General features: G+C 41.4%; 1 protein-coding gene across 5 annotated transcripts in view; it reads right to left on the bottom strand.

Moving 5' to 3' along the window:
* ATP6V1C1 (ATPase H+ transporting V1 subunit C1) overlaps positions 1–23,910 on the bottom strand; it is a 42,308-nt gene extending 18,398 nt beyond the window's left edge. The window contains exons 1-5 of one of the 5 annotated variants that reach the window (XM_030553632.1): positions 23,726–23,910; positions 10,117–10,299; positions 6,984–7,051; positions 2,080–2,165; positions 418–512 (exon numbers count right to left, since the gene is read on the bottom strand). In XM_030553632.1, the coding sequence (XP_030409492.1) occupies positions 418–512; positions 2,080–2,165; positions 6,984–7,051; positions 10,117–10,248 (381 nt within the window). In that variant the 5' untranslated portion in view covers positions 10,249–10,299; positions 23,726–23,910. Of the gene's footprint in view, positions 1–417; positions 513–2,079; positions 2,166–6,983; positions 7,052–8,013; positions 8,077–9,509; positions 9,625–10,116; positions 10,300–23,725 lie in introns of those variants that run through there. The other 4 variants (XM_030553633.1, XM_030553634.1, XM_030553635.1 and 1 more) reach the window with 4 other exon arrangements.
* Positions 23,911–24,315: the final 405 nt, after the last annotated feature.

Below are 24,315 nucleotides of genomic sequence, written 5' to 3'. Positions count from 1 at the left end.
TAACACAGTGGAAGAAGATACTGAAATCTCTTGTTGCTTTAACACAAGAAGCAACAACTCAAGGGGTCATATCTGCCCTAACCTGTGTAATACCACTGAAATCCATGAGAATATACACGGTGAGAGAACAGATTTTGGTTTAGGAAGAAAAAGAGCACAGATACCAAATGAAAGACACAACCAACCAGCCAAACCCATAGCACAGAAGCAAGTTTTGTTTACATATGATATAAATATTGTATGTTTTGCTGTAGCCAAAGACTACAGTTGTCATAGAACTGGTGATAGGTGGCGGTGAGGTGACCCTTGAGAAAATCTCTTGTTTCATAGGTAGTCTAGAGTTGAAACAATTGAGAATCATTGTCAAAGATGAAAGCAACACAATACATATGTAGTTTGAATTATATGTCATCTTACCTTTGCAATTATTTCTGAAATATTCTTCAGGGACTGTTTGATTGGATACTTGGCCATATCCCACTGGAACCTTGTTATATAGGTAACCAAGTCAACTAAAAATGTGAAGGAACGAATGTGTTAAGTTTGGTAATAAAAGATAATAGACTTGAATACTTTACTTGTTTGCTACAGTATTGTTTATGCTGCCATGAAAGATACTGAGAAAGACTGTAAACTTTCAAAAATATTAGCCCTGTTACTAAGGCTGTCTAAACTGCCACTTTCAGCACTAAAACTTTAGTTGTTCAGGGGTGCAAAACACACCCCTAGGCAACAAAAAAGTTAGTGCTGAAAAGCGCCAGCATGCTGCCAGTGATAAAGCTACCACTCCTCATTGGGAGGCAGGGGGAAAGAGGAGGTGTTTTAAAATGGCCGGGAGAGCTCTCCCCCGGCCGTAAAGCATGACTACACTGCCCACGTTGTAACATGGGAACTGTAGACATACCCTTAGACTTATGGTATTAGAATGTCTGAAGCTAAGAAGTTATAGGTGCATTAGTTGGGATTCTTGCCTTCAGATATTGACTTCTGTGGACCTTTAAAATTGAAGAAATGTTAACCTGGAGAACATGCAGGGTGGCCCAACTGCAGCTCACGAGCCGCATGCAGCTCTTTTATAGTTAAAGTGTGGCTCACTGAGCCCCTCTCCCCCATTCTCCATCTGCCAGACTGGGGCGGGGGCCTTGGGGTTTCCACCCAGTGGCAAGGTGGTGGGACTAGGGGGTTCTGCCCTGCTGGGGCTCCAGAAAGAGCAGGGCTGAAGCCCTGAGCCCCAGCAGGCGCACCCAGCTCTCAGACCTCTGAAGATTATTGTATGCAGCTCGAAGTGTCAGTAAGTTTGGCCACCCCTGACCTATGGCATTCAAGTCTTGATCTGCACAAAGCTGTTTTTGAATTTCAAAGTTAATTTGGTTCTCAGACAGAGTAGCAGCTTCATGCATAAGTGCTAGGCGCAGTTTATGTATAAATATGTATGTATCAGATTGCTTTTTTTTGTTGAACACTACTTCAGCAGTTATTTTAACTGAATTCTTGTATTTCTCTTTTATATCAATACCAAGCAATAAAAAATGGAGTTTAAATTTGCCAGATTACTTGGCAACAGAATGCTGACCTGAGGGATCAGTGCTGTGTTCCACCATAGCCAGTCGTCTGTTTCTAAGAGATAACTAGCTTGATAAAATGTCACTTGACAACTTGGGGGGAGGCAGAGATTCTCAGCTAGCTTATCTGAAGAACTTAGTAGGTAAAATTTGGGCACCATTTTATATGAACATAATTTATTGATGGAGTACTGGATCCCAAACAAAATCTTTAAAAATGTATAAAAGAAAAAAAACTGGAGTTCAAACTGGTGGAGCTATAAAACCACAGTACCCGAAAGGAACCCAAGGCTTTTCTTGGAAGTGGACATTTACCATACAGATCTGTACCTATATTTTCTATCCACAATTGGAAGCATCATCCCCTCCAATACAAGTGACTTAAGCAACAGACAGATGAAAACATTTTCATGTTTAAACTAAGTTCTCAGTCTTATTCTTTACATGATCTGTTAAGTTGGTAGGGGAAAAAGCAAAAAATCCTGAACCACTGGAGAGAATAAAGTTAACACTTTACCTCCATTAGCCAACAGATTTTCCTGAACTTTATCTTTACTGTCTTCCAGAACATCAGCCATATATTGGGCCACCTTCTTGACCACGCTGGAGAACCAAGATAGAGCAACAAAACATGAACTGCTTTGAGGATGAAGAAAGCACTGTCATCTTATAAGAGAATCTCTTACATTAGTTCCTCTGAGTCAAGGACAATTTGGCCCAATCTTTCTTAATACTGTTTTCCAAACAGTTTCAGATCAATTACATCAAACTTAATTTTTAAGTTGCATTCCTGGAAGCCTCACCTTACAGAATTTTTGCATTTACAGAAAGCCATCTCCCCAACAGCTGCAGACATATCGCTTTTGTTTTTTAGGCTTTCCTAGGTGCTTGTCATTGTGATGTGACTATCTTCCAGAGTTCCAGGGTATTAGATGCCCAAACCCTGTTTATATTCAGTGGGATTTGGGTGCCTGTCTCACTTAGGCTCTTCTGAAAAATCCCAACCGTTTTCAAAACACCCTTTGAGGTCGGGAGCATGATTATCCCTATTTAACACAAAGGAAACTGAGACACAGACTGATTAAAGCCATGTCTACTATGTTGCTGTAACTCCGTAGCATAGACACAGGTTACAGTGACAGAAGGGGTTTTTCTATTGCTATCAGAACTCCATCTCCCTGAGCATAACTATGGAGCTAAGGGGTGTGGCTTTTTATACACCTAAGCACTGTAGATATCCTGACCTAAATATTAAGTGTAGACCAAAGTGTTAAGTGATTTACCAAAGGCACAAAGACAGACTGTGGATGAGCCAGCAAGAGAACCCAAATCTCCTGAATAATAGTCCAGTGCCTTAAACACAAGACCATCCTTCCTGTCTAAGAAAGTAGAATGCTCTTTTAAAAGTATTTCAATCATTTACATGTATAAACCTAAAAGATTACTTGCTTTCTGTTTGAAAGCTTTATAACAAAGTTATCCCACTGTTAATCATTTCGCCTTCTCTCCCTCTAATACTCAGACAGTTAAGAATATGTCAAACTATTAACTGACAATTTTAGACTTGGATAAGACAACGATCACCTCTATTGAATGCCTTACTATGTCTGTATCAGTAAGACACACGCTGGTTTAGCAAGGACACTGTGAACATAATGCTCTGAAGGGAAAAGGAGTTGTGCTTATTTAGCTCTTCGTTTTAAAAAAGCAGTTATGTTGCCCAGGCTACAGATACTTTCCCCACACACAAACCTCCTCAGACTTCAATGGACAAACTCATGTAAGGCTATACCTAGCAATTTGTACAATCAACTACCACAAGCAATTAACTGCAGATTTGCTAAGGAAAACGTCAGCACCGCTACTAGTTGGTCATTTGATTGGCTGAGCTTGAAGGCCTTACTCAAGGACATTTGTTTTTCATGCAGTAACTTTTGAACGTCACAGCCAATCAATTCCAAAATTTCAGGGAATGTTCTAGGCCTCAGTGGCCAGAATCCTACTGATTTAGGAGAAAATTAGAAAACCAAAAGGGGAAAAGTGGGAGGACATAAGAATGGCCATACATGGTCAACCCAAAGGTCCATCTAGCCTAGTATCCTGTCTTCTGACAGTGGCCAATGTCAGATGCCCAAGAAGGAATGAACAGAACAGGTAATCATCATCGTCAAGTGATCCAGACCGTTGCCCATTCCCAGCTTCTGGCACATGAAGCTCCTGCCACCTGATTAACACAGTCACAGCTTCAAGCACCTCTACACCTGTCCACAAGTCAAGCGTTCATTAATGCCTTCCATCGTAACTATAGCTCATCTTATCTCTGCTTATCCTCCCAACAGTTTAACTTGTTGGCACTCTGAATAACCCATCTTCCAGACAGAAAGAATAATGCTGAATAATGTCGGTGCCGGGGCAGAGGCATGGTGCTTGAGGAGACGCTTGGTTTCAAGTTCCATGCCAGTGAACTTGGTGCCATAGAGGAGGCATGTCTTTGTCTGTGCCTTGACTCAGTCTCCTTCGCTTGGACCTCAGTGGTGCCGGAGGTGCCCGGAGCGTCATAGATGCTCACCCAAGCATATGTCGGCATCCAGGGCAGCGACCTAGCAGGAGATCGCCTTTGTTTTCGAGGTGCTCTCTATGGAGAAGTTTGAGCCCTCTTTTTTGGTCTTTCAAAGGGTATGTCTCCTTTCCCATTTGGAAGAGCCCCCAGAGAGACAGTCTGCTTGTCCAACTCTCGTTGGAGGGATTTATCCATTAAAATCATTTTTAGCCGGAGATCCCTGTTGCATTGGGCTCTGGCTTTCAAATTGCTGCAGTAGGAGCATTTGGGGAGGATATGCCCTTCACCCAGGCAGCATACACACAACAAGTGCTCATCTGAAACGGCCACAGCTTCACATAGGGCCGCAGCCTTTGAAGCCTGGAGAACCAGGCATCTTAACAGGTAACTGTCCCCTGAGGGGAGGCAGCTAACGAAATAAAATTTACTAGGGAGAAAAAAAAAAGTTAACACTAACTTTCTAACTAACTATCTAATTAAACAATTCTTCTAACGGTTTTAGGGAAGAGTGCTAACACTGCCCCAGAGCTCTGTCTTCAGCCGAGGACATCTGAGACGGAACTGGAGGGCTCAGGTCATGCACGTGCTACATGTGGCACCAATGGCATGTGCAAGACACCTACTGTGCACATGCAACTCGTGTGGAAACTGCTACTGTAAATCCCTGATCAATGGCGCCGGGATGCACCAACACTCAAAGAAGTGGAGCTGAAGTGGAGCACCCACACTCAAAGAAGACAGTACTCAAAGAAGAATTATAGCATTTAATGGAAAGAGATCCTCTAATCTCTTCCTTTTCTCCCCCACCTAAAGAAAGACCAAACCCCTGCCCTGGAAGATAATAAGTCTTTTTTGGAATCGGTAAACTCCATACCAGACAACCTTTTAGAATAGTGAAGATGCTTTCCTGTTGAAACGATGGCCCTGCAGCAAGATTAATTTCTTTGTAATCCTATATACTTAACCTCAGAGTTGACTAAGAAGGTATTAACTACTCCTGGGGGAATTCTGCACCACTGTGTGCATGCAGAAACATCCCCCCCCTTCCCTCCCCAGATTCCCTATGCCTCCCCCCTGACTAGTGCTCACTCACCCCTCCCCAACAGCATGGAACCATCTCTTAGGGCACCCAGAGCAACCATGGGAATGAAGTCACCATACGGGAGTGTGGGGGAGGGAGAGGAATCTGAGGATGCCCCGGCCACCCAGAGATGATAGTTCTGGCTGGGGGGTGGGGGGGGGAAGAGAAGAGAAATGACAACAGAAAGAATTCCCTCTCCCCTACATGGAGCAGCCAGGGCTGGGTCAAATTCCCTCTCCCCCAGAAACCTCACACACATGCACACTGCAGGAAGCTCTGCACTGCAGGTGGGGGGGTCTTGGTGGGGGGGTCTGGGGGTAAGACTCAGTATAGGGAAGCAGGGGTCCAGCTGCATTGGTGTCAGGTGGCTGGGAGAGCAGCTCCCCATACAGTGACCCTTTCCCCCCACTTTCTGGCCCCATCGTGCCTCAGCCATTGGGGGAGGGGTCACTGTATGGGGAGTTGCTCCTCCTGTCCACCCAAACCCTGTGCATCTGGACACCCACCCACACCAACCGCCCATCCTCCATTTCCCCACTGAGAAGTTATGAACTTTTGCTCTGTGTGCGCGCACACGCGCGGGTGCCTGTGAAATATGTTGTGAGGTTGGGAACACCCACAACCAGCCTTTCAGGTGCAACAATGGAGGAGCCAAACTTGCTGATGGCCCATTAAAGGGAATCCACACTCCCAAGGATTATCCCGGGGAACTGTACACAATGGAGACTTCTCAGAGATAGCACACAGACAATGAAGACTGCATGACTCACGTCATAGCAAAGGATCTTTCCAGCATGCTGGAAGAAGCTATAAAAGGAAAGCTCACATCCCCCCACAACTCAACACCTGAAAAAATGTCTGGTGGACAAACACTTTGAACTGGGGAAAATGATCCTGGGCTGGAGGAGAATTCCAGCCTGTGTACAGAAGATCTGTAACCTGCTTATATGATCAGGGTGAGACGCTGCTTGATTCAAATCTTGTTTAATTTATAGAACTTACATTGTGCACTTCTTTTAATTTTCTTTGGTAACCATCTCTATCCTTTATTCCTACCACTTATAACAGCTTAAAATCTATCTTCCCATAGTTAATAAACCTGTTTCATATTTTACCTAAAACAATGTATTGTGCTTGAAGTGCTGGGGAAACCTCTGCTCCGTGTACAAAAGCTAGTGCAGGTCCTTTCCACATTGAGGAAGTGGTGGACTAGGTAATAAACTTATACTGGTCAGGCTTTTGACAATGGCAGAATGGTACCTCCCTGGGGTCCTAGGCTGAGGAGCTGGAGGAATTGGATGGAGTCTCTCTATTGTTAATTCATGAGTGGCTGGGAGAAGCATTTATGTAACTCAGCTGGGTGCATCCCTATGTGGAGGTCACATAGACAATATCTGGAAAGGTCTGTAGCTTGTCATAGCATAATAGCGTGAGAGGGAGCCCAGGCTGGTAAGCCAGTGGGCTCAGCAGTACTCCAGTTCCATTTGCACCACAGGAAAACCCATCATACTCACCATCATTTCCTATGATTCTTAAGCCAAGATCTGAACACATTTCTCCGGAATCTGGCAGCATGCAGTACTACCTCAAAGAACCATTTATTTTTCTTTAATTAATGAAGGTAATCTTAAGCATGTTTAGATCTCTCTTTTTATAAAAAGTATGGGTATTATTAAACAATATTCAGGTCAATCTGCTGAAAGGTTGACATGAAGCCTGAACATCAATATACAATTATACTATACACACACACACACACACATATATATAGTTATATTACCCCTCCACAAATGCATCCAACTTAGCCAACTCATCTGACAAACCAACTAAAATATCCAGTGTGCCAACCTAGAAGAGAAAAAAGAATGAAAGTTTATTAATGGATTTTAGGTTCAAGTCAAGTCTTAGAGACCAAGCACTTAACCGCCAAACAAAAAAAGCTTTACACTGGGGACCGGCAACCTTTGGCACGTGGCCCATCAGGGAGATCCACTGGCACTGGATTATACCAAATATTTTGGGTGCTAGTTATTTGATGTTTAAGTCATAGGAAGGTCTTGGAACCTCATAGATGGTTAGGCTTTCTCAAATATACAGACAAAAATTGAAGGGGTTGGGGTTTTTTTTGTAAACATGTAAAATAAGTTTTCTGAGCTCTCTTGACGTGTGCTAGTACATGTTGTTCAAATAAAGAAACAAATGTTTTACAAAGAACGAGCACTAAGTCTACAACCTTTAAAAGCCACATTTAAATGCAGCAATTATGTTACACTGAAAATTAAAGGTGCGTTACAAACCTTTACGTAGACACAATTGTTAACCTAAGCTGTTGAAGACTCCAAATCTAACAGATTTCTGTTCTATGGACTCACATGTACATGAAAATGTGTCTCGGGTTGCAGTTTTGAATACAATCCCTGTACTCTCTTCTTGCCTTGAGGGTTAGGAAGGGAAAGAGGATGTTTCACATTCTAATCCCTGGTAGTGGCCTACTTACAGGTTCATATACAGCCAAAAATCCTAAAATGAATGATTTATGAGATTTTGGCCTCAATGGGGAGAAATCTCAAGAACATCTTGTGATATTTTGATGCCATCCAAACCTTGAGCTAAACTCCCTCTGCAACTGAATACAGCCTGTTTGTCCACACAATTTTTAGGCTGGAAGAACACAACTTTTGGCCATATAGCATACACAGGAATTAGAAGCTGAAGGTTTGGGTCACAAGTGTTATACACAAGCACAACATAAAACAGGAAAGAGTCTTAGTTCAGCAAGATCAGAGATACAGGAAAAAGGGAGGAAATACCTGCTTAGGTTCCCAACGAGGGGTACAGTAGTAAAACCCACAGGGAGCTGTCCTAGGTAAGTACTGGTCTCCCCACTGCAGACAGACAATTATTAGATTCTGTGCCAGATCCACAGATGCATTAAGCTTGCGTTTGACACAGCCAAAGAGAAGGCGGGAAGGAGAGGTAAGGTGGTTTTAATCTACCTTCTACTCTCAGGATGCTGGGGCTGAAACTTCTACCAGCCTAATACAGAGCATTTCCAAGGGTTCTTTAAATTATACCAGCTGGAAACGACTCGTAAGAACCTCACCACCGAGAATAAACTGGAGCATTGTGCCCTCTGGCTCTCACTCCCAACAACAGCGACAAGTGGTAGGGATCAAGGACCTCATTTCCTATTTAGGAATCATTCCAGTGACAGGCAGATTTTTCTCTTTTTTTCCCTTTCTCCTTTGGTAGCTTTTTCTTTTTTCAAAAATTAATCTGGATTTATAATTTCTTATTGTTCCTGAGACCAGGATGTGCCTTTTCTTATTTAATGCACTGGCTCCCAACTGTGACTGACGAGTAGTAGTAAATCCAATTCAAGATAAACTGCTTTCCAAATTTCTCTCTCTTTGCAATGGTATCCACTGTCTCCTATTTTTTTCTCCTGGGGGGATTCTGAACCATTGCACATGTGCAGAAGGCATGCCCCTCCAGAGTGATTTTTTTTTTCCTACGCAGAATACAGATTCTGCAGGAGAGGTGTTGCTATTACACTTTTTTCCTCACCAGGGTTGCTGTGGCACCAAAAGAGAGGGAAGTCAGCTAGTGGAAAAGATGCATTCCTCACAGCAGGGCCAGGTGACGAAGCACGGGATGGAGGGAGTGGGGCACACAGGGCTGTTGGAGGGGAGAAGAGACAGATTGGGGCACAGGCTCAGGAGCTAGTGAGCATTGAGCCAGGGGCTGAAATGGGAGGGGGGCTGCAGGAACACATGGGAACAGGGGCATATTTACCTGACTGAATGGGAGAGGCAAGGGATCAGACAGGGTCTGCAGGGGGGAGGCTCCCCAACTCCCTAATAATCCTTTCCCCCCTACCCCCCCAAAAATACCAACCTTGTTTCATACTTCTCCCACTCACATTCAACAACCCTACAGATTCACTCTCAGGCTCCTTCCCAACAATTACTTTCCCCTTCCCTCAGCTCCTCCGTTACCCCTGGCTGCCCCAAACCTTTGCTCTGATTCTGAGGTAAATACATTTCTGTATTCTAGTATAAATTAATTACCCAACATTCTGTATTAATATGCCTAGTAAGAAATCTATTTGTCCTGAATATTTTTTTGTCTGTATTGTTAGAAATACTTGCTGACGGGTACTTTGAAACAGATTACCAAAATAATTGAAACTGGTGTGATTATATTGTTCTATTTTGACAAAAAATGCAGAATTTTAGAATAGTGTGCAGAAATTTTAATTTTTTTGGCACAGAATTCCCCCAGAATTAATTTTTCCATGCAATACCTTGGCAAGATACACTGAAGCAGCACCATCTGCACTGAAGGAGGAAGTGCTGTGTCTGGATATAGGTTCTGTCTCTGACAAAGATTCTGATTTTAATCATGCCATTTCATGGTATCTCATGTGAAAAAGGAGAAGCAGACAATTCAGAAGTGGACCACAGAAAACCCTACCGCAGACAGCTCATATTACAAATCTTAGTTGATCAAAATACATTTACATCTTCTCCTCCATTTAACTACTAACTCATGGTTTCAACATTCTTTATTTCTTCTGCAGCAGTTGCCAGAACTAGAAGAATGCTGTGACTGCGGTTTATTGCATCTTCAAGCCTTGCAGAGTAAATAGAACCCAGAACTCAGGATATGTTAAGTAGAAGAATTGATTTTTTAGTTATTTTCTTTAAATTAATTTATTTCTAATGTTCAGAGCTACATAAACTTCTAATAATCTGTCATTTTCTTCATTAAAATTAAAGTTCCACAGTTCAAACCATGAAACAACTATCTAACTAGAAACATAAGTTCACTGAGTTTTTGTAGCAGAAGAATCCTGAATTAGATAAAGAAAATACGAACATTTTAGGAAATATGATAGAGTATTTACATACCTTTAAGTCAGGGATATTGAACTTTGAATTGGTGGAGAGATTATTATTTTTTGTTGTTGCAGCATGTAGTTTCTCCCATGTCTGTTGACATGTTTTCTCCCCAGGAGCAGAAATGAGCCAGAACTCTGTCATTTTTGTCACTTTATCTTTATACTTAATATTTCTGAAGATAGATGCGAGACACTGGGGGAAAAAAAAAGGATCTATACTTAGCCACAGATTAGTGTCCCTCAAAGTAGTAACTTTAAAAAAGTCTGTGTTCTCAGAGTACAGTTCAACACACTGCAAAACAATTGCTAAAATACTCCTAATGTTGTCTTTTTTCCCCCCATGACTTGCCATTTTAGTTTTAAAATTACCTGCCCTGCAAACCCAACTTAGAAACTGCAAGTTAAATTGGGTTCTTTCAAGTATATAGATTCTCCAACAGGACATAATTTACAAGTCTACTGAAGGTGCACAAGTGACAACAGAATACAGCTCAAACTCCTTTAGCCATATTTACTCTGCAGTGCCAATATAAAGAAGGATTTTTTTAAAAAAGCTAAGACAGCAAGCAAATACACCTCTACCTCGATATAATGCAACCCGATATAACATGAATTTGGATATAACGCAGTAAAGCAGTGCTCCGAGGGGGGGGGGGGGACTGCACACTCCAGTGGATCAAAGCAAGTTCGATATAACACGGTTTCACCTATAACGTGGTAAGATTTTTTGGCTCCCGAGGACAGCGTTACATCAAGGTAGAGGTGTATATCTGAAGACATAGGGAGAGCAAATTGGCTCAGTAAGATGGTGTAAGTTTTACCTGACCACTTTTCAGAGTAGAATCACACTTGAAGAGCTATTGCTTGACAATGAAGTAATTTTTTGACATTTACTGCTCTGAAGTTAAGAGGATTTTCCAAGTGGCAAACATGAATAGGGAATTTGTTACACATAATCTAATAGTCACTGAATCTCTGATCTCATCACGGTACTTTACAAAACTATACACATAATAGACAGTTGTTCATTACAATGCAAGTACTGAAAGAAAATTACAGTGAGAAGTAAACTTTTCAAAAAAAGATCAAAGAGGAAGTATTTAGGCACACTTCTAGACATGAAAAAACAGAACCAAGCCTATTGAGAGTTACTAAACCTTTTGAATTAGTAAATGAATTTTTAAAAAAATCAAGGTTAATACATCACTAAGTGTACTTTGTTCATTTGAGAATTATGAGTTAGTTCTGTTAATTCCTAATATTTTTTTCTGTAGTATATTTTGGAAAAGTTGTGAAGTTTTAATGAGACCTCACTAAAGCACTTGTAATCTTTGCTGAGAAAGGGGACCAGATCTTTAAGAATCAAAGTATGGGGGTTAGCAAAGCTCTACTGTACTTTAAAACACACGTATCCCCTTGATTGTATGATTTCCAAATTAATGCAAGTCTCTTCCAATTAGAAAATAAACAGGATGAGTCTTATGTTACTAAACTCTGTCTGTCCACACAGAAGATTTCCTCAAATTACAACTGCCAGTTTATTTCCTCCCTTTATAATATGCCCTTTCACCGCCACCAAGATCCCTCTTGTAAAGGAAGCTACTTAATGCAATAACGGAATGTGGCACATGACTGCAAATATTTTACGCCCATGAGTTTGAAATGTCTATGCATGGGAAGGAGGGTGTAATTTTTTGGTACACAAAGCCCAGACATCTACATGAAAAAATGCTAGCTATATTATCTCACATCATTTTACTTCCATAGAATTTGATATGCTGTATCTCCCATGTTTCTGGAGAAAATGAGACTTAGGTCCTTCCGTTCTCATGACTTAGAAGCAGTCTTTCCCTTAATATATGACAAAAATCCAGTGGCACCCTTTCCAGGTGCAACAGTAGACTCCTCCTCCACTACCCTCACTCTTAGCCCTGGTACGCTGGGGGGAAGTGGAGGGGGAGAAATCGATCTAAGTTACGCAACTTCAGCTACATGAATAATGTAGCTGAAACCGACGGACTTAGATCAACTTACCGTGGTGCCTTCACCGCAATAAGTCGACTGCTGCCACTCCCCTGTTGACTCTGCCTGCACCTCTCGCGCAGAGGGCCTGTGGGTCAAGTTAGCGCATCTAGACTAGACTTGATAAATCGATCCCCACTGGATTGATCGCTGCCTGCCGATCTGGCAGGTAGCGTAGACATATCCCATGTATCTATATACACACTTACAAAGCAAAGAATTGATGTTGATTGGTGCATACGTTATGGGTTCCCTACTCTAGCTACCTTTTACATCATTTGTATATTTTATCTGAAAACAGTGGCAGAATGGCTTTGATTTATTATACAGCACTCAAGCCTTTTACAGCTAATATTTGCTCACAATCACTCCTGAGTGGAAACTCCCAATGAGCTTTTGGTTCTGCCACCGCATGAGATGGAGCTTCACTCTTCCTCTGCCTCCTAACCCTATCCACAGGAAAAGACAAGAGTTCAGTTTAGAGACACACATCCTGACATCTGAAATGCTAAAGTCACTTCTGTTATTTTCCATTTGCCACACTTAGGAGTTGACTAGAATTCAAAAGTACTAAAACTTAAATTTTTAAAATGGACTTTGAGGGAAGATGGAGGAACTAAAAAACACGCCTCACTGCAGAATGAGGAAGTAGTTCTTCTGAGAGCAGAACAGAGTAAGCAAATATCCTAGCAAAACCAAATCTGACTCATTTACTCCAGTAAGTGGAACATTATAGGTTTCCACTTAGATGTGAAAGGTTCCTCATGCATGTGTTATAAAGTATTTCCAAAAGATGTTTCAGACATGATCAGTCAAGAGAACAGTTATATTTTCATGGTGACATGCCTCACATTCTTTGCATTACAGATAATGATGTGAAAGGTAGCTTCTCTGAACAGAACATGCAGTAATCATTAAATTCTTTTAAAACTTCTGAAGAAAATAGTGAATACAGACTGACTTCAAAATGTCAAGTTTTAGGGATTTTTACGGATAGTACAGAATACCTTTGAAAACTATTTTAACATGCCACCATTTAGTCTATGGCAAAAAAAGTAAAAAAGTTATAAACTACTGAACAGAGGGACTTGTAACAAATCTTTAATTCAGCTGATGCAATAAAAAATACAGGAGGCTGCATTGTAGCCTTATATTGTTATATTCAATTCCTCTTTCTGATAGCCAAGATTAGTTTTGTCTTACACTATGTTTACACTAAAAACACTACAGTAGCACAATTCCAGCTGTGCCGCTGTAATACTTTACTATAGCAATGGAAGAGGTTCTTCCATCATTGTTGTAAATCCACTCCCCCAAAGGCAGCAGCTAGGCTAATGAAAGAATTCTTCTATCAACCTACCACCATCTACATTAGGGTTTAGGTTGGCTTAACTAAATCTCTCAGGGTTATGAATTTTCCACACCCCTGAGCGACACCGCCGAGTCGACCTTCTAGTGTAGTCTAGCCCTAATACTACTTCCATAACTAGCAAGAGAAAACAAATGTGGCTACATCAGCTGCTCAAATTGGGATCCTAACAAACAATTCTTTTCTTTCCTTGTAGACTTCACTAACAGTTGCATTTAAACTGTCACTCAGGGTCTGAAAAATTAACTTGCCATCTTGCCCTGTGAAGGAAGCTTTCCCAGGCAAAGGCCCATCAACATTTGCATTTTTAAAAATTGTTTGTTTCTAGTCCTTTGATAGTAAGATATCCTTCCCAACATAGAATGTAAGCTAATGCAGTGCTGTCATCTGAAATGTGCAGACAGAGCTCCAGTGCCTCTGCTGCTGCTCAAATCAGACCCAAGCTGCAGTAGAGTAAAAACTGATAATTCAGAATATTGTAGGCAACAATGAGAGTGAAAAGAATCTGATCAGTTTCACTCTACCACTACTGCTTGGGAAATCATGGAGCTATTCACTGGGAAGCAGATTGAGGGTTTGTCTTCATGTACAGCAGCACAGGTGCACTTTAAGTGAAGACACTACTACACCAATGGGAGAACTTCTCCTGTTGGTGCAGTTAATCCACCTCTCTGAGAAGTGGTAGCTATGTTGATGGTAGAAGCTGTGTACACGAGGAGGTTAGGTCAGTATAACGGTGTCACTCAGGGGTGTGAAAAATCCACACCCAAGTGATGTAGTTATACTGATATAGGTCTGTACTGTACACCTAGCCTGAAAAACAAAGGCTGGCAGAGGGGCTGAGTATTAGAGAAATACTCCATCATCATCCTCAGAGAAGACTGAAAGATGAGTGAAAAGGGAAAGCAGAGGAGACCCACACACATGTTCATTAGCAGCCAAGTGTGTTTATCCTAGTCAGAGAATACAAATCAAGCATCCCTTCTCTTTTTCAGTAGCCAGAAGAGAACATCACCACTTCAAGTTTCTCAGGTACCTGTTAGCTGGAGGTTTATATGAAACTGAAGCCCTCAAGCAGGGTAGGAATTCCAGCACCCTTCCATTTCTCAACAGTTGCAGGAAGAGGTTGGCTTCTTACCTGGGAACTGCCCTATACAGTTCCATCAGCCTTTGACTAGTAGTATAGCTATTGTATATATCATATAAAGATATGCAATAATCTATTTTAGGAAAGAAAATATGCCAAAACAAAAGGAGGAGATACTGAGTTTTAAATAAAAACAAAGAGTCCGGTGGCACCTTAAAGGCTACAGATTTATTTGGGTATAAGCTTTCAGGGGTAAAAAACCCACTTTTTCAGATCCATACATCCAATGGACTCCTCATTGTTTTTGTGGATACAGACTAACACGGCTACCCCTCTGACACTGAGTTTTAAGTGATTTTTTTTTCAAAATACATCAGCAGAGTTGCAATTAACAGTAAGCCACTGTTTTGTTCCTCTAAACTGCATGGGAGTGTTCACTCAGACACTTCTCCCGCCACTGCAGACTGTTAGATTTTGTCTTTAGGCTAATAGGTGTTGAGTACATTTTGAAGTCCTGACATCACAAATAGTCTCTGCTGCTATTAGCCTGAGCATTGTGATAGCTGAGACTAATATCTGTCAGTTTCTAGGGAAAGTGGTCTCAAATATGGATGGAAATATAGATATATGGTTTTGCAGACAATTACTTTTAAATGCTGGAAAACAATTACCAACTTCCATCCATGTAAACAAAACCAGAATCATCAGGCCTTTACGCCAATGCTGGCGTATACCAAAAGATTAGTACAATCCTGATTCCAAATGCTAGAACATAGTATTTCAAAGATACTTGTACATTTTGCTGCTAATACAACACAGAGTAGAGTGAAAAAAGTGCAAGCAGTCACACAGAAAAAAGAAAACTGGGCAGCTTACGAATTAGTAAAAGAAGGAGAGTATATAAATCAAAGTTCCTTGCAGACTTCTTACCCCTAATTTCTGACTGTTTTAAATTCTATAGTACAATAACTGAACTGTTATTTAACTGTCCAATGAACTGGCCAATTCTATTAAAAAAAGTCTGAAAAACCCATCTCCGTTTAATTACATAGTAACAAATAGTCTGACATAAATTCTGCTGTTCAGATTTAGTGTTGCAAGTCAGAGAAGAAAAAATGAGCCCTATTACAGAAAGGCCAAATTCCTTATTGTATCCTGTTTAGAATCATAAAATACATATTTTAAAATCTTGCTTCAGAAATACTTTGACTGTAAATACAGGTTGCCTACAAGGACAGTTTAACTTTTTTTCCTGCAAAGACGTTTACCCAATGCTGTCAAAAAAACACCTAAGATTAAAACTACTACAATTGAAATAAATAGGTTTATACACTGCCCACGGTAACACCCAGAGACTCCAGTCAAGACTGGGTCCCACTGTGCTAGGTGCTATACAAAAAAATATAAGGACACGGTCCCTGATCTGTAGAATCTGCAATTTAAGAGGGTGCAATGATTATTATGTTCTTATTGTAAGTAGTTTTAAAGTAGTGTCAGATTAAGGTTCCAAGTATAATTAAGAGTATTACAAGAAACTACTGTAACAATATTCCAAAACTGAAGACACTAACAGCAGCTTCATTGTACATTTTTTAAATGTGCCTCTCAGAAGTTTTCAGAGCATGTTTCTAACAACTGAAAGATTAAAAAAAGATCTGTTAAATCAGTTTGCACTCCACATCTGACAGCACTTTGTGTCCTAAGTTTCACTCAGTTTCCCTTATTTGTGAGGTTTTACAACAATCACTGGAGCTTGGCGAGTGAACAACTTTGAAGAGAAAGAATTGAAAGGGCAGTAGGGGACAAGTGTAGTACTGAAGACTACTTTTCACACATTTTAAGAAAAGCCAATTATGTTATGAAAGACTGTCAAAGGAACATAGTACGTGAATCCCCTTGGTTAGTATTCTTTATAGAATTTGGGGTCCAATGAACACTGGTACTGCTAGCGATTTCTCCCCATTGCAATTATTTCTGATATACATACATAAGAAATCAAAGGAATCCGTATTATGTAATGGAATTCTGCCTGCAATAGGGAAATACATCAATTTCTTCCAAGTGATTGATTTCGCAGTGAAATAAATTATAACAATTTGGAAGATATAGCCTTAAGCAACAAGTCAAATAAAAGGCAAATTTTCTTATTTGCTAGTATAGTTGACACAGAGTAAATAACTCTGAAATTTCTACTTGCTTGTGGAAAACTAGACACCACTATTAATGTTGAAAAATAGATACCAAATATAGTAGATGCACATAGTTCAGTCAAGTTCTCTGATTCCTCCAAAGGCTGATTTTTTTCCCTTGATGTTGTCATTTTGTTTCAAGACATTCTGTTACACTGAAAGGGCAGAAACAATGGCCTGAATCCTGTTGCATATGAGCAGACCCATGTGCTTATGCAGAGCCCCAGTGAAATCATTAAGGGTAACCGCTCTACAATATATTGCGTGAGTGGAACAAAGGTTCTCATCTTCTGAAATGTTACCATGAAAAATTGATCAACTTTTACAAGAAGTATTTGTATACAATTTAAAAACAAAAGAAGTCACCAAGCTAAGCAACTTACATGAAAACCTCTCATTGGCTAAGCCTGTGAAAGGATGTTTGGAACTTCTTCAGTAATTTCTGAAACTCTGCTTCTTAGCTAACTAAAATATTTTGAGAGAGACAAGTTGGGAGATGTAATACGTTTTACTGGATCAACTTCCATTGGTGAAAGAGAGAGAGAGAGAGAGAGAGAGAGAGAGAGACTTTTGCACTGACAGAGCTCTTCTTCAGGTCTGGGAAACTAAGGCTATGTCTATACTTGATACCTTACAGCAGTGGTTCCCAAACTTTAACAACCTGTGAACCCCTTTCACTAAAATGTCAAGTCTTGCGAACCCCCTCCTAAAAATGAATATTTCCAGATATTTTCTCCTTTATCTGAGTATAAATTATGAAAGCAGTGATCTTGGACAGATAAAATTGCTTTTATGATGCTTATTACACACTATTATTTATCATTACAGTATTTTTATTACATTATGAAAATGGCAACACTCTTCCAAGATCTCACTTTCGTATGCTGTATCACTTTGAATAAGCCTGTTATAAGACAGGCTCCTATGTTTCATCAAGGAGTATCAGATGTCAAACAGCATGAAGGTATTTAAGAAGCCAACTCAAAGAGTTCCTCCTATACAAGCATTCAGGTCTTGAGCAGTCCAGGCAAACAATGCACATTAAAACAAAGCTTCAACTTGTTCTTCTTAATACTTTTAAAAACAATACTAGCTGCCTATTTAATTTAAAAAAAACAGCAACAAATATCCACCTCCTTTTCCATTGCTTATAAGGAGTCGAAGTTTTAATCTCCTCAGTGTGATGGATATGCTTGCTTTGATCTGCTTAGCTCTTGGAAGTTCAGGGGCTCCATGCTGCTGGCCCCATGCTGCCCAGGGTCCCTAGGGACAGCTCTGTCCACCATTAAGGAATTTTTTCCCTGAGAACCCCCTGTAACATTTTGCAAACCCTAGTTTGGGAACCACTGCCTTACAGCAACATAGCTGTACCAATGCAGCTGCACCACTGTAAGATTTCCCACGTAACCACTCTATGGAGACAGGAGAGAGCTCTCATGTCGACATAATTAAACCACCCCCAAGAGTGGCGGTAGCTATGTCAGCAGGAGAACGTCTCTTGTTGACATAGTACTATCCACACCAGTACTGCAGTCGGTGTAACTTATATCACTCAGGGGGCTGCACCCATGAGCGACACAAGTTATACAGACAAAAGTGCTAGTGTAGACATAGCCTACTAGAATGTCACTGCTAAATACAAGATGGAACAGATTGTTTAGCATAAGTACATAAGAACATAAGAGCGGCCGTACTGGGTCAGGCCAAAGGTCCATCTAGCCCAGTATCTGTCTACCGACAGTGGCCAATGACAGGTGCCCCAGAGGGAGTGAAGCTAACAGGTAATGATCAAGTGATCTCTCACATGCCATCCATCTCCATCCTCTGATGAACAGAGGCTACAGACACCATTCTTTACCCTTCCTGGTTAATAGCCATTTATGGACTTAGCCACCATGAATTTATCCAGTTCCCTTTTAAACATTGTTATAGTTCCAGCCTTCACAACCTCCTCAGGTAAGGAGTTCCTCAAGCTGACTGTGCACTGTGTGAAGAAGAACTTCCTTTTATTTGTTTTAAACCTGCTGCCTACTAATTTCATTTGGTGACCCCTAGTTCTTGTATTATGGGAATAAGTAAATAACTTTTCCTTATCCACTTTCTCTACATCACTCATGATTTTATATACCTTTATCATATCCCCCCCTTATTCTCCTCTTTTCCAAGCTGAAGAGGCCTAGCCTCTTTAATCTTTCCTCGTATGGGACCCTCTTCAAACCCCTAACCATTTTAGTTGCCCTTTTCTGAACCTTTTCTAGTGCTAATCTTTTTTGAGGTGAGAAGACCACATCTGTACACAGTATTCGAGAAGTGGGCGTACCATGGATTTATATAAGGGCAATAAGATATTCTCTGTCTTATTCTCTATCCCCTTTTTAATGATTCCTAACATCCTGTTTGCTTTTTTGACCGCCTCTGTGCACTGCATGGACATCTTCAGAGAACTATCCACGATGACGCCAAGATCTTTTTCCTGACTCGTTGTAGCTAAATTAGCCCCCATCATATTGTGTCTAGTTGGGGTTATTTTTTCCAATGTGCATTACTTGAAATTTAATGTGGATAAATGTAATTTGCCATTTTGTTGCCCAATCACTTAGTTTTGTGAGATCTTTTTGAAGTTCTTCATAATCTGCTTTGGTCTTAACTATCTTGAGTAGTTCAGTATCATCTGCAATCTTTGACACCTCACTATTTACCCCTTTCTCCAGATCATTTATGAATAAACTGAATAGGATTGGTCCTAGGACTGACCTTTGGGGAACACCACTAGTTACCCTCTCCATTCTGAGAATTTACCATTAATTCCTACCCTTTGTTCCCTGTCTTTTAACCAGTTCTCAATCCATGAAAGGACCTTCCCTTTTATCCCATGACAGCTTAATTTACATAAAAGAGCCTTTGGTGAGGGACCTTGTCAAAGGCTTTCTGGAAATCTAAGTACACTATGTCCACTGGATCCCCCTTGTCCACATGTTTGTTGACCCCTTCAAAGAACTCCAATAGATTAGTAAGACATGATTTCCCTTTACAGAAACCATGTTGACTGTTGCTCAACAGTTTGTTTTTCTATGTGTCTGACAATTTTATTCTTAACTATTGTTTCAACTAATTTGCCCGGTACCGACGTTAGACTTACCGGTCTGTAATTGCCGGGATCACCTCTGGAGCCCGTTTTAAACATTGGCGTTACATTAGCTAACTTCCAGTCACTGGGTACCGAAACTGATTTAAAGGACATAGACTCATAGACTCTAGGACTGGAAGGGACCTCGAGAGGTCATCGAGTCCAGCCCCCTGCCCTCATGGCAGGACCAAATACTGTCTAGACCATCCCTAATAGACATTTATCTAACCTACTCTTAAATATCTCCAGCGATGGAGATTCCACAACCTCCCTAGGCAATCTATTCCAGTGTTTAACTACCCTGACAGTTAGGAACTTTTTCCTAATGTCCAACCTAAATCTCCCTTGCTGCAGTTTAAGCCCATTGCTTCTTGTTCTATCATTGGAGGCTAAGGTGAACAAGTTTTCTCCCTCCTCCTGATGACACCCTTTTAGATACCTGAAAACATGTTATAAACCTTAGTTAATAGTTCCAAAACTTCACATTTGAGTTCTTTCAGAACTCTTGGGTGAATGCCATCTGGTCCCCGTGACTTGTTAATGTTGAGTTTATCAATTAATTCCAAAACCTCCTCTAGTGACACTTCAATCTGTGACAGTTCCTCAGATTTGTCAGCTACAAAAGCCGGCTCAGGTTTGGGAATCTCCCTAACATCCTCAGCCGTGAAGACTGAAGCAAAGAATCCATTTAATTTCTCCGCAATGACTTTATCGTCTTTAAGCACTCCTTTTGTATTTTGATCGTCAAAGGGCCCCACTGGTCGTTTAGCAGGCTTCCTGCTTCTGATGTACTTAAAAAACATTTTGCTATTACCTTTGGAGTTTTTGGCTAGCCGTTCTTCAAACTCCTCTTTGGCTTTTCTTATTACACTCTTGCACTTAAGCTGGCAGTGTTTGTGCTCCTTTCTATTTGCCTTGTACATATTTCAAGGCACTATGCAAGAGGCCCATTGACACCCCCTCCAGTCATAGGGAAAAAAAGTGAGGGGGAAGATGGATTGTTAGTGGGTTCCAGATTGTTGTAATAAGCCATAAATCCAGTCTCTCTATTCAGTCCATGATTTTTAGTGTCTAGCCAAGTTATGAATTTAAGCTCCCAGGCTCATCTTTTGAAGGTGTTGTGCAGGTTTTCTTTCAGGATGAGGACTGATAGGTAAGATATAGAGTGATCTAGAGCTGCAACAATACAGCTGTGCCGCAGTAAGGTCCATAGTTAGATATAGTCTTCATTTCCCAGACCTGAAGAAAAGCTCTGTGTAAACTCAAAAGCTTGTCTCTCTCACCAGCACAAGTTAGTCCAATAAAAAGATATTACCTCACTCACCTCGTCTCTCTAATATCATTGGACCAACACAGCTACAATATTGCATAAAGTATTATTGGTCATTTAATGTCAAGGGCCATAGGATGCTGCAGGTTTGTAGATTATTAGTTATATGATCGATCAACTGAAGTTTTACATTTCACATAGATCATTTTGCTCTAATTATCTTACAAGAAAATGGAATGTTTTAGCTGGTCTTCATGTGGAAAATTGTAAAATCTTTCCACTATCAGAATACAGGATACTGGGCTACATGGACCATTAGTCAGACTCAGTGGGGCCACTCTTATAAAATGATGCATTATTTAACACTTCAGTACTACTGACTGAGAATGTCTATTCTTGTTTATAATAAAAAGGCTCAGTAGAGTTTTAATGGAATACACTTACAACTTAGTTTTCATTTTAGTGTCCTTGATTAAGCAGCACATTACACTGAATTCTCCTTGACATTCCTTTACAAACATGCCTGTAAGGGGATTTCAAGATAAGACTTAATGATATTAGCAACTGCTAAACTACAAAAGCTGTCACAGAAATACACATATGTTTCCTGGTTTTCACAATACAAGTTTATATATAATATATACACCTAAAAATTATATTAGCTCTGACTGAACTAATAGGAAAAACACGTATTTTTGGAATCACAATAATTGGATTCTGAAATATGCTTAAAAAAACTATAATAGGTACAAAGGGTGGAACTTAATGTACAAGACCTCTTAGAAACATGGAAGTTAAGCATCAAAGGATTTTTCATCAGATGACCTTCACTAATGTTTTGGAACATGCCTGCTGCCACATCTATATAGATCTTTCTTCATTACTATGCATATTTTCATGAAAGCACTCATGCGGTATCAAGTGAAAAACAGACAGTAGGGAAGATACAGCTTTCATACAATGTGCCATGCATAAGCACAAGCATCCCTAAACAGAAGTTAAAAAGTTCACTAGTAGACCAGTGAGTGTAACTTTAATAATGGCAAAACAGGATCTTAATTAGTATGCATTTTATATTGCATTTTCCTAGAATGATTCGGAGGTTTTTATATTCAGCTCTCATCTTTACTAAGGTTACTTCAAGGTTTCCAATACCTCAGAGTGAAACTGTGTGTTGTGTATACTTCTTCATTATTGTCTCCAGAAATCACTTCTGGTATGTATTGCTTTGCTATTACTGTCCCTACATTTCATAAAGGGAAGTAAGTCTACCATAGCAAGGGAGTGATATTTGTACTGGGAAGAATTTGAGGAAATGTAAGCTTTGTACAAACACACTGGGGAAAAAGGACACATTTACTTTATACATCATAAGACTATAGACTATACAAGAAAGACTACAGTGCTCCATTTGACCGAGCATTCAGTACTCATCACTAGGATCTCAATCATTTCCAAGTTTTCACAAAAGCTTCACTTAAATTTACAAGGGACAAAGACATGCTAAAGTTTTTATCTTCAATCCTTGACATCTCAGATCAGATGAAGTTTGTGTCCTTGAACCAGCTGCTAGAAGCAGCAATTTTCAGCATACACCTCTACCCTGATAAAATGTTGCCCAATATAACACAAATTTGGATATAACACGGTAAAGTAGCGCTCCAGCGGGGTGGGGTGGGGGTGGGGAGGCTGCAAGCTCCAGTGGATCAAATCAAGCTCGATATAACACCGTTTCATCTATAACGTGGTAAGATTTTTTGGCTCCCAAGGACAGCTTTATATCAAAGTAGACGTGTATAATCCTGCACACATACAGCTTCTGCATTTACACTTGACTCAGGAAGGATAGACAGGGTCCTGTAATGATCCTTGATAACTGAAACTTTTGGTGGTCTAGACCCTAGGAGAGGCTATTATCTGACTAAAAAAAATTTGAAGAGAGATGTTAAGTGTTTTATTAGACAATAAATTACTTTAGGACCAGAAATCACTAATTCTAGAGTTTGATTTCCCATGGGCCCCACAGAGCCCACGTTAACTAACCAGAAGGCCTCCTTACACAGCTTTGGGGGGAGGGATTGTGTTTTTTGCACTTTAGCGACTAGGATAAAGCTTTTTTGATTTAACATTGGGTCAATTATGTGTTAGCCAACATGTTTTTTAAAAGGATGCATAAGAAAAAGAGATACATTGGCAGCACACACCCTGCACCCAATTTCAGCATCAGCCTCAACCCCTATTCAGCGGGAGGCCAGAGCTCCCCGGTGGAGTCTCTTTTCCCCACCGCCCCAAGTCACTGAGTGAGAGGCCAGAGACCAGGCCCGCCCGGGGAGTCTCTGTTACCCCTACAGCAATTCAGTGAGTGAGGGGCCGGGGCCAGGCCTGCCCGGGCGTGTCTCATGCGCTGAGGGGTGACCCGCTCCCAGCCCTGACACCGCAGTGGCCCTCTCTCGCGGGGGCCTGTCAGCCCCGTTCACCTGGGCCGAGCCTCATCCCCCGCACCGGGCTGGGCCCTTCCACGCTGCTGCTTCAGGACAGCATCTCCCCGCACTCACCGGTGTCCCCGGAGCGGCCAGGCATGCGCAGGAAGGGAGGGGACGGGACGGATCCCGCTGGCGCGCCCGGTGGGTATTTACCCGTCACTGCTCCATCCCCCCGTGACAGCAGCGCCCACCAACCCACACGGCAGCCAACGAGTCACGTGAGGCGCCAGTCAGCTGATCCCTGCGGCAGCTTCACCCAGGGGAATCGGAAGAGGAAGGGGCGGGGCGCAGACCGGAAAGGGATGCCGATTGGTGGGCTGGGATCAGGTGGGGAGCGCGGACTGTGTAAAGCGGGGAGATGGGTGGGATTGGTGCGTGCAGTCGCCCCCGGGGTCGAACAGCGACCTGGGACGCGGCCCGCTAGGCTGGGCCGCTGTGAGCTGTCCTGTGAGGTATTAGGAGCCGGTTCCAAGCGCCCTGGCCTGTCCGCCCGCTAGGAGGCCCGGTGGGTTGTCCACGCTTTGTCCCCCCCCGCCGGAAAGGCTTGTAGTAGATAGGCAGGACTCGGTGAGCTTGCGTGAAACACACGCGCCCTTGGCTCAACAGCTAGCCCTTGTACCTAGGGAGGGAGAAGCTCAGTCAGGTCTGCCCTTTCCTCCCTA

This window comes from Gopherus evgoodei, chromosome 2 (genome assembly GCF_007399415.2).
Source record: "Gopherus evgoodei ecotype Sinaloan lineage chromosome 2, rGopEvg1_v1.p, whole genome shotgun sequence".
In the NCBI taxonomy this organism is placed as follows: domain Eukaryota; kingdom Metazoa; phylum Chordata; order Testudines; family Testudinidae; genus Gopherus; species Gopherus evgoodei.
The sequence above is the reverse complement of the archived record's forward strand: the minus strand, read 5'-3'. Positions and strand labels throughout refer to the sequence as shown.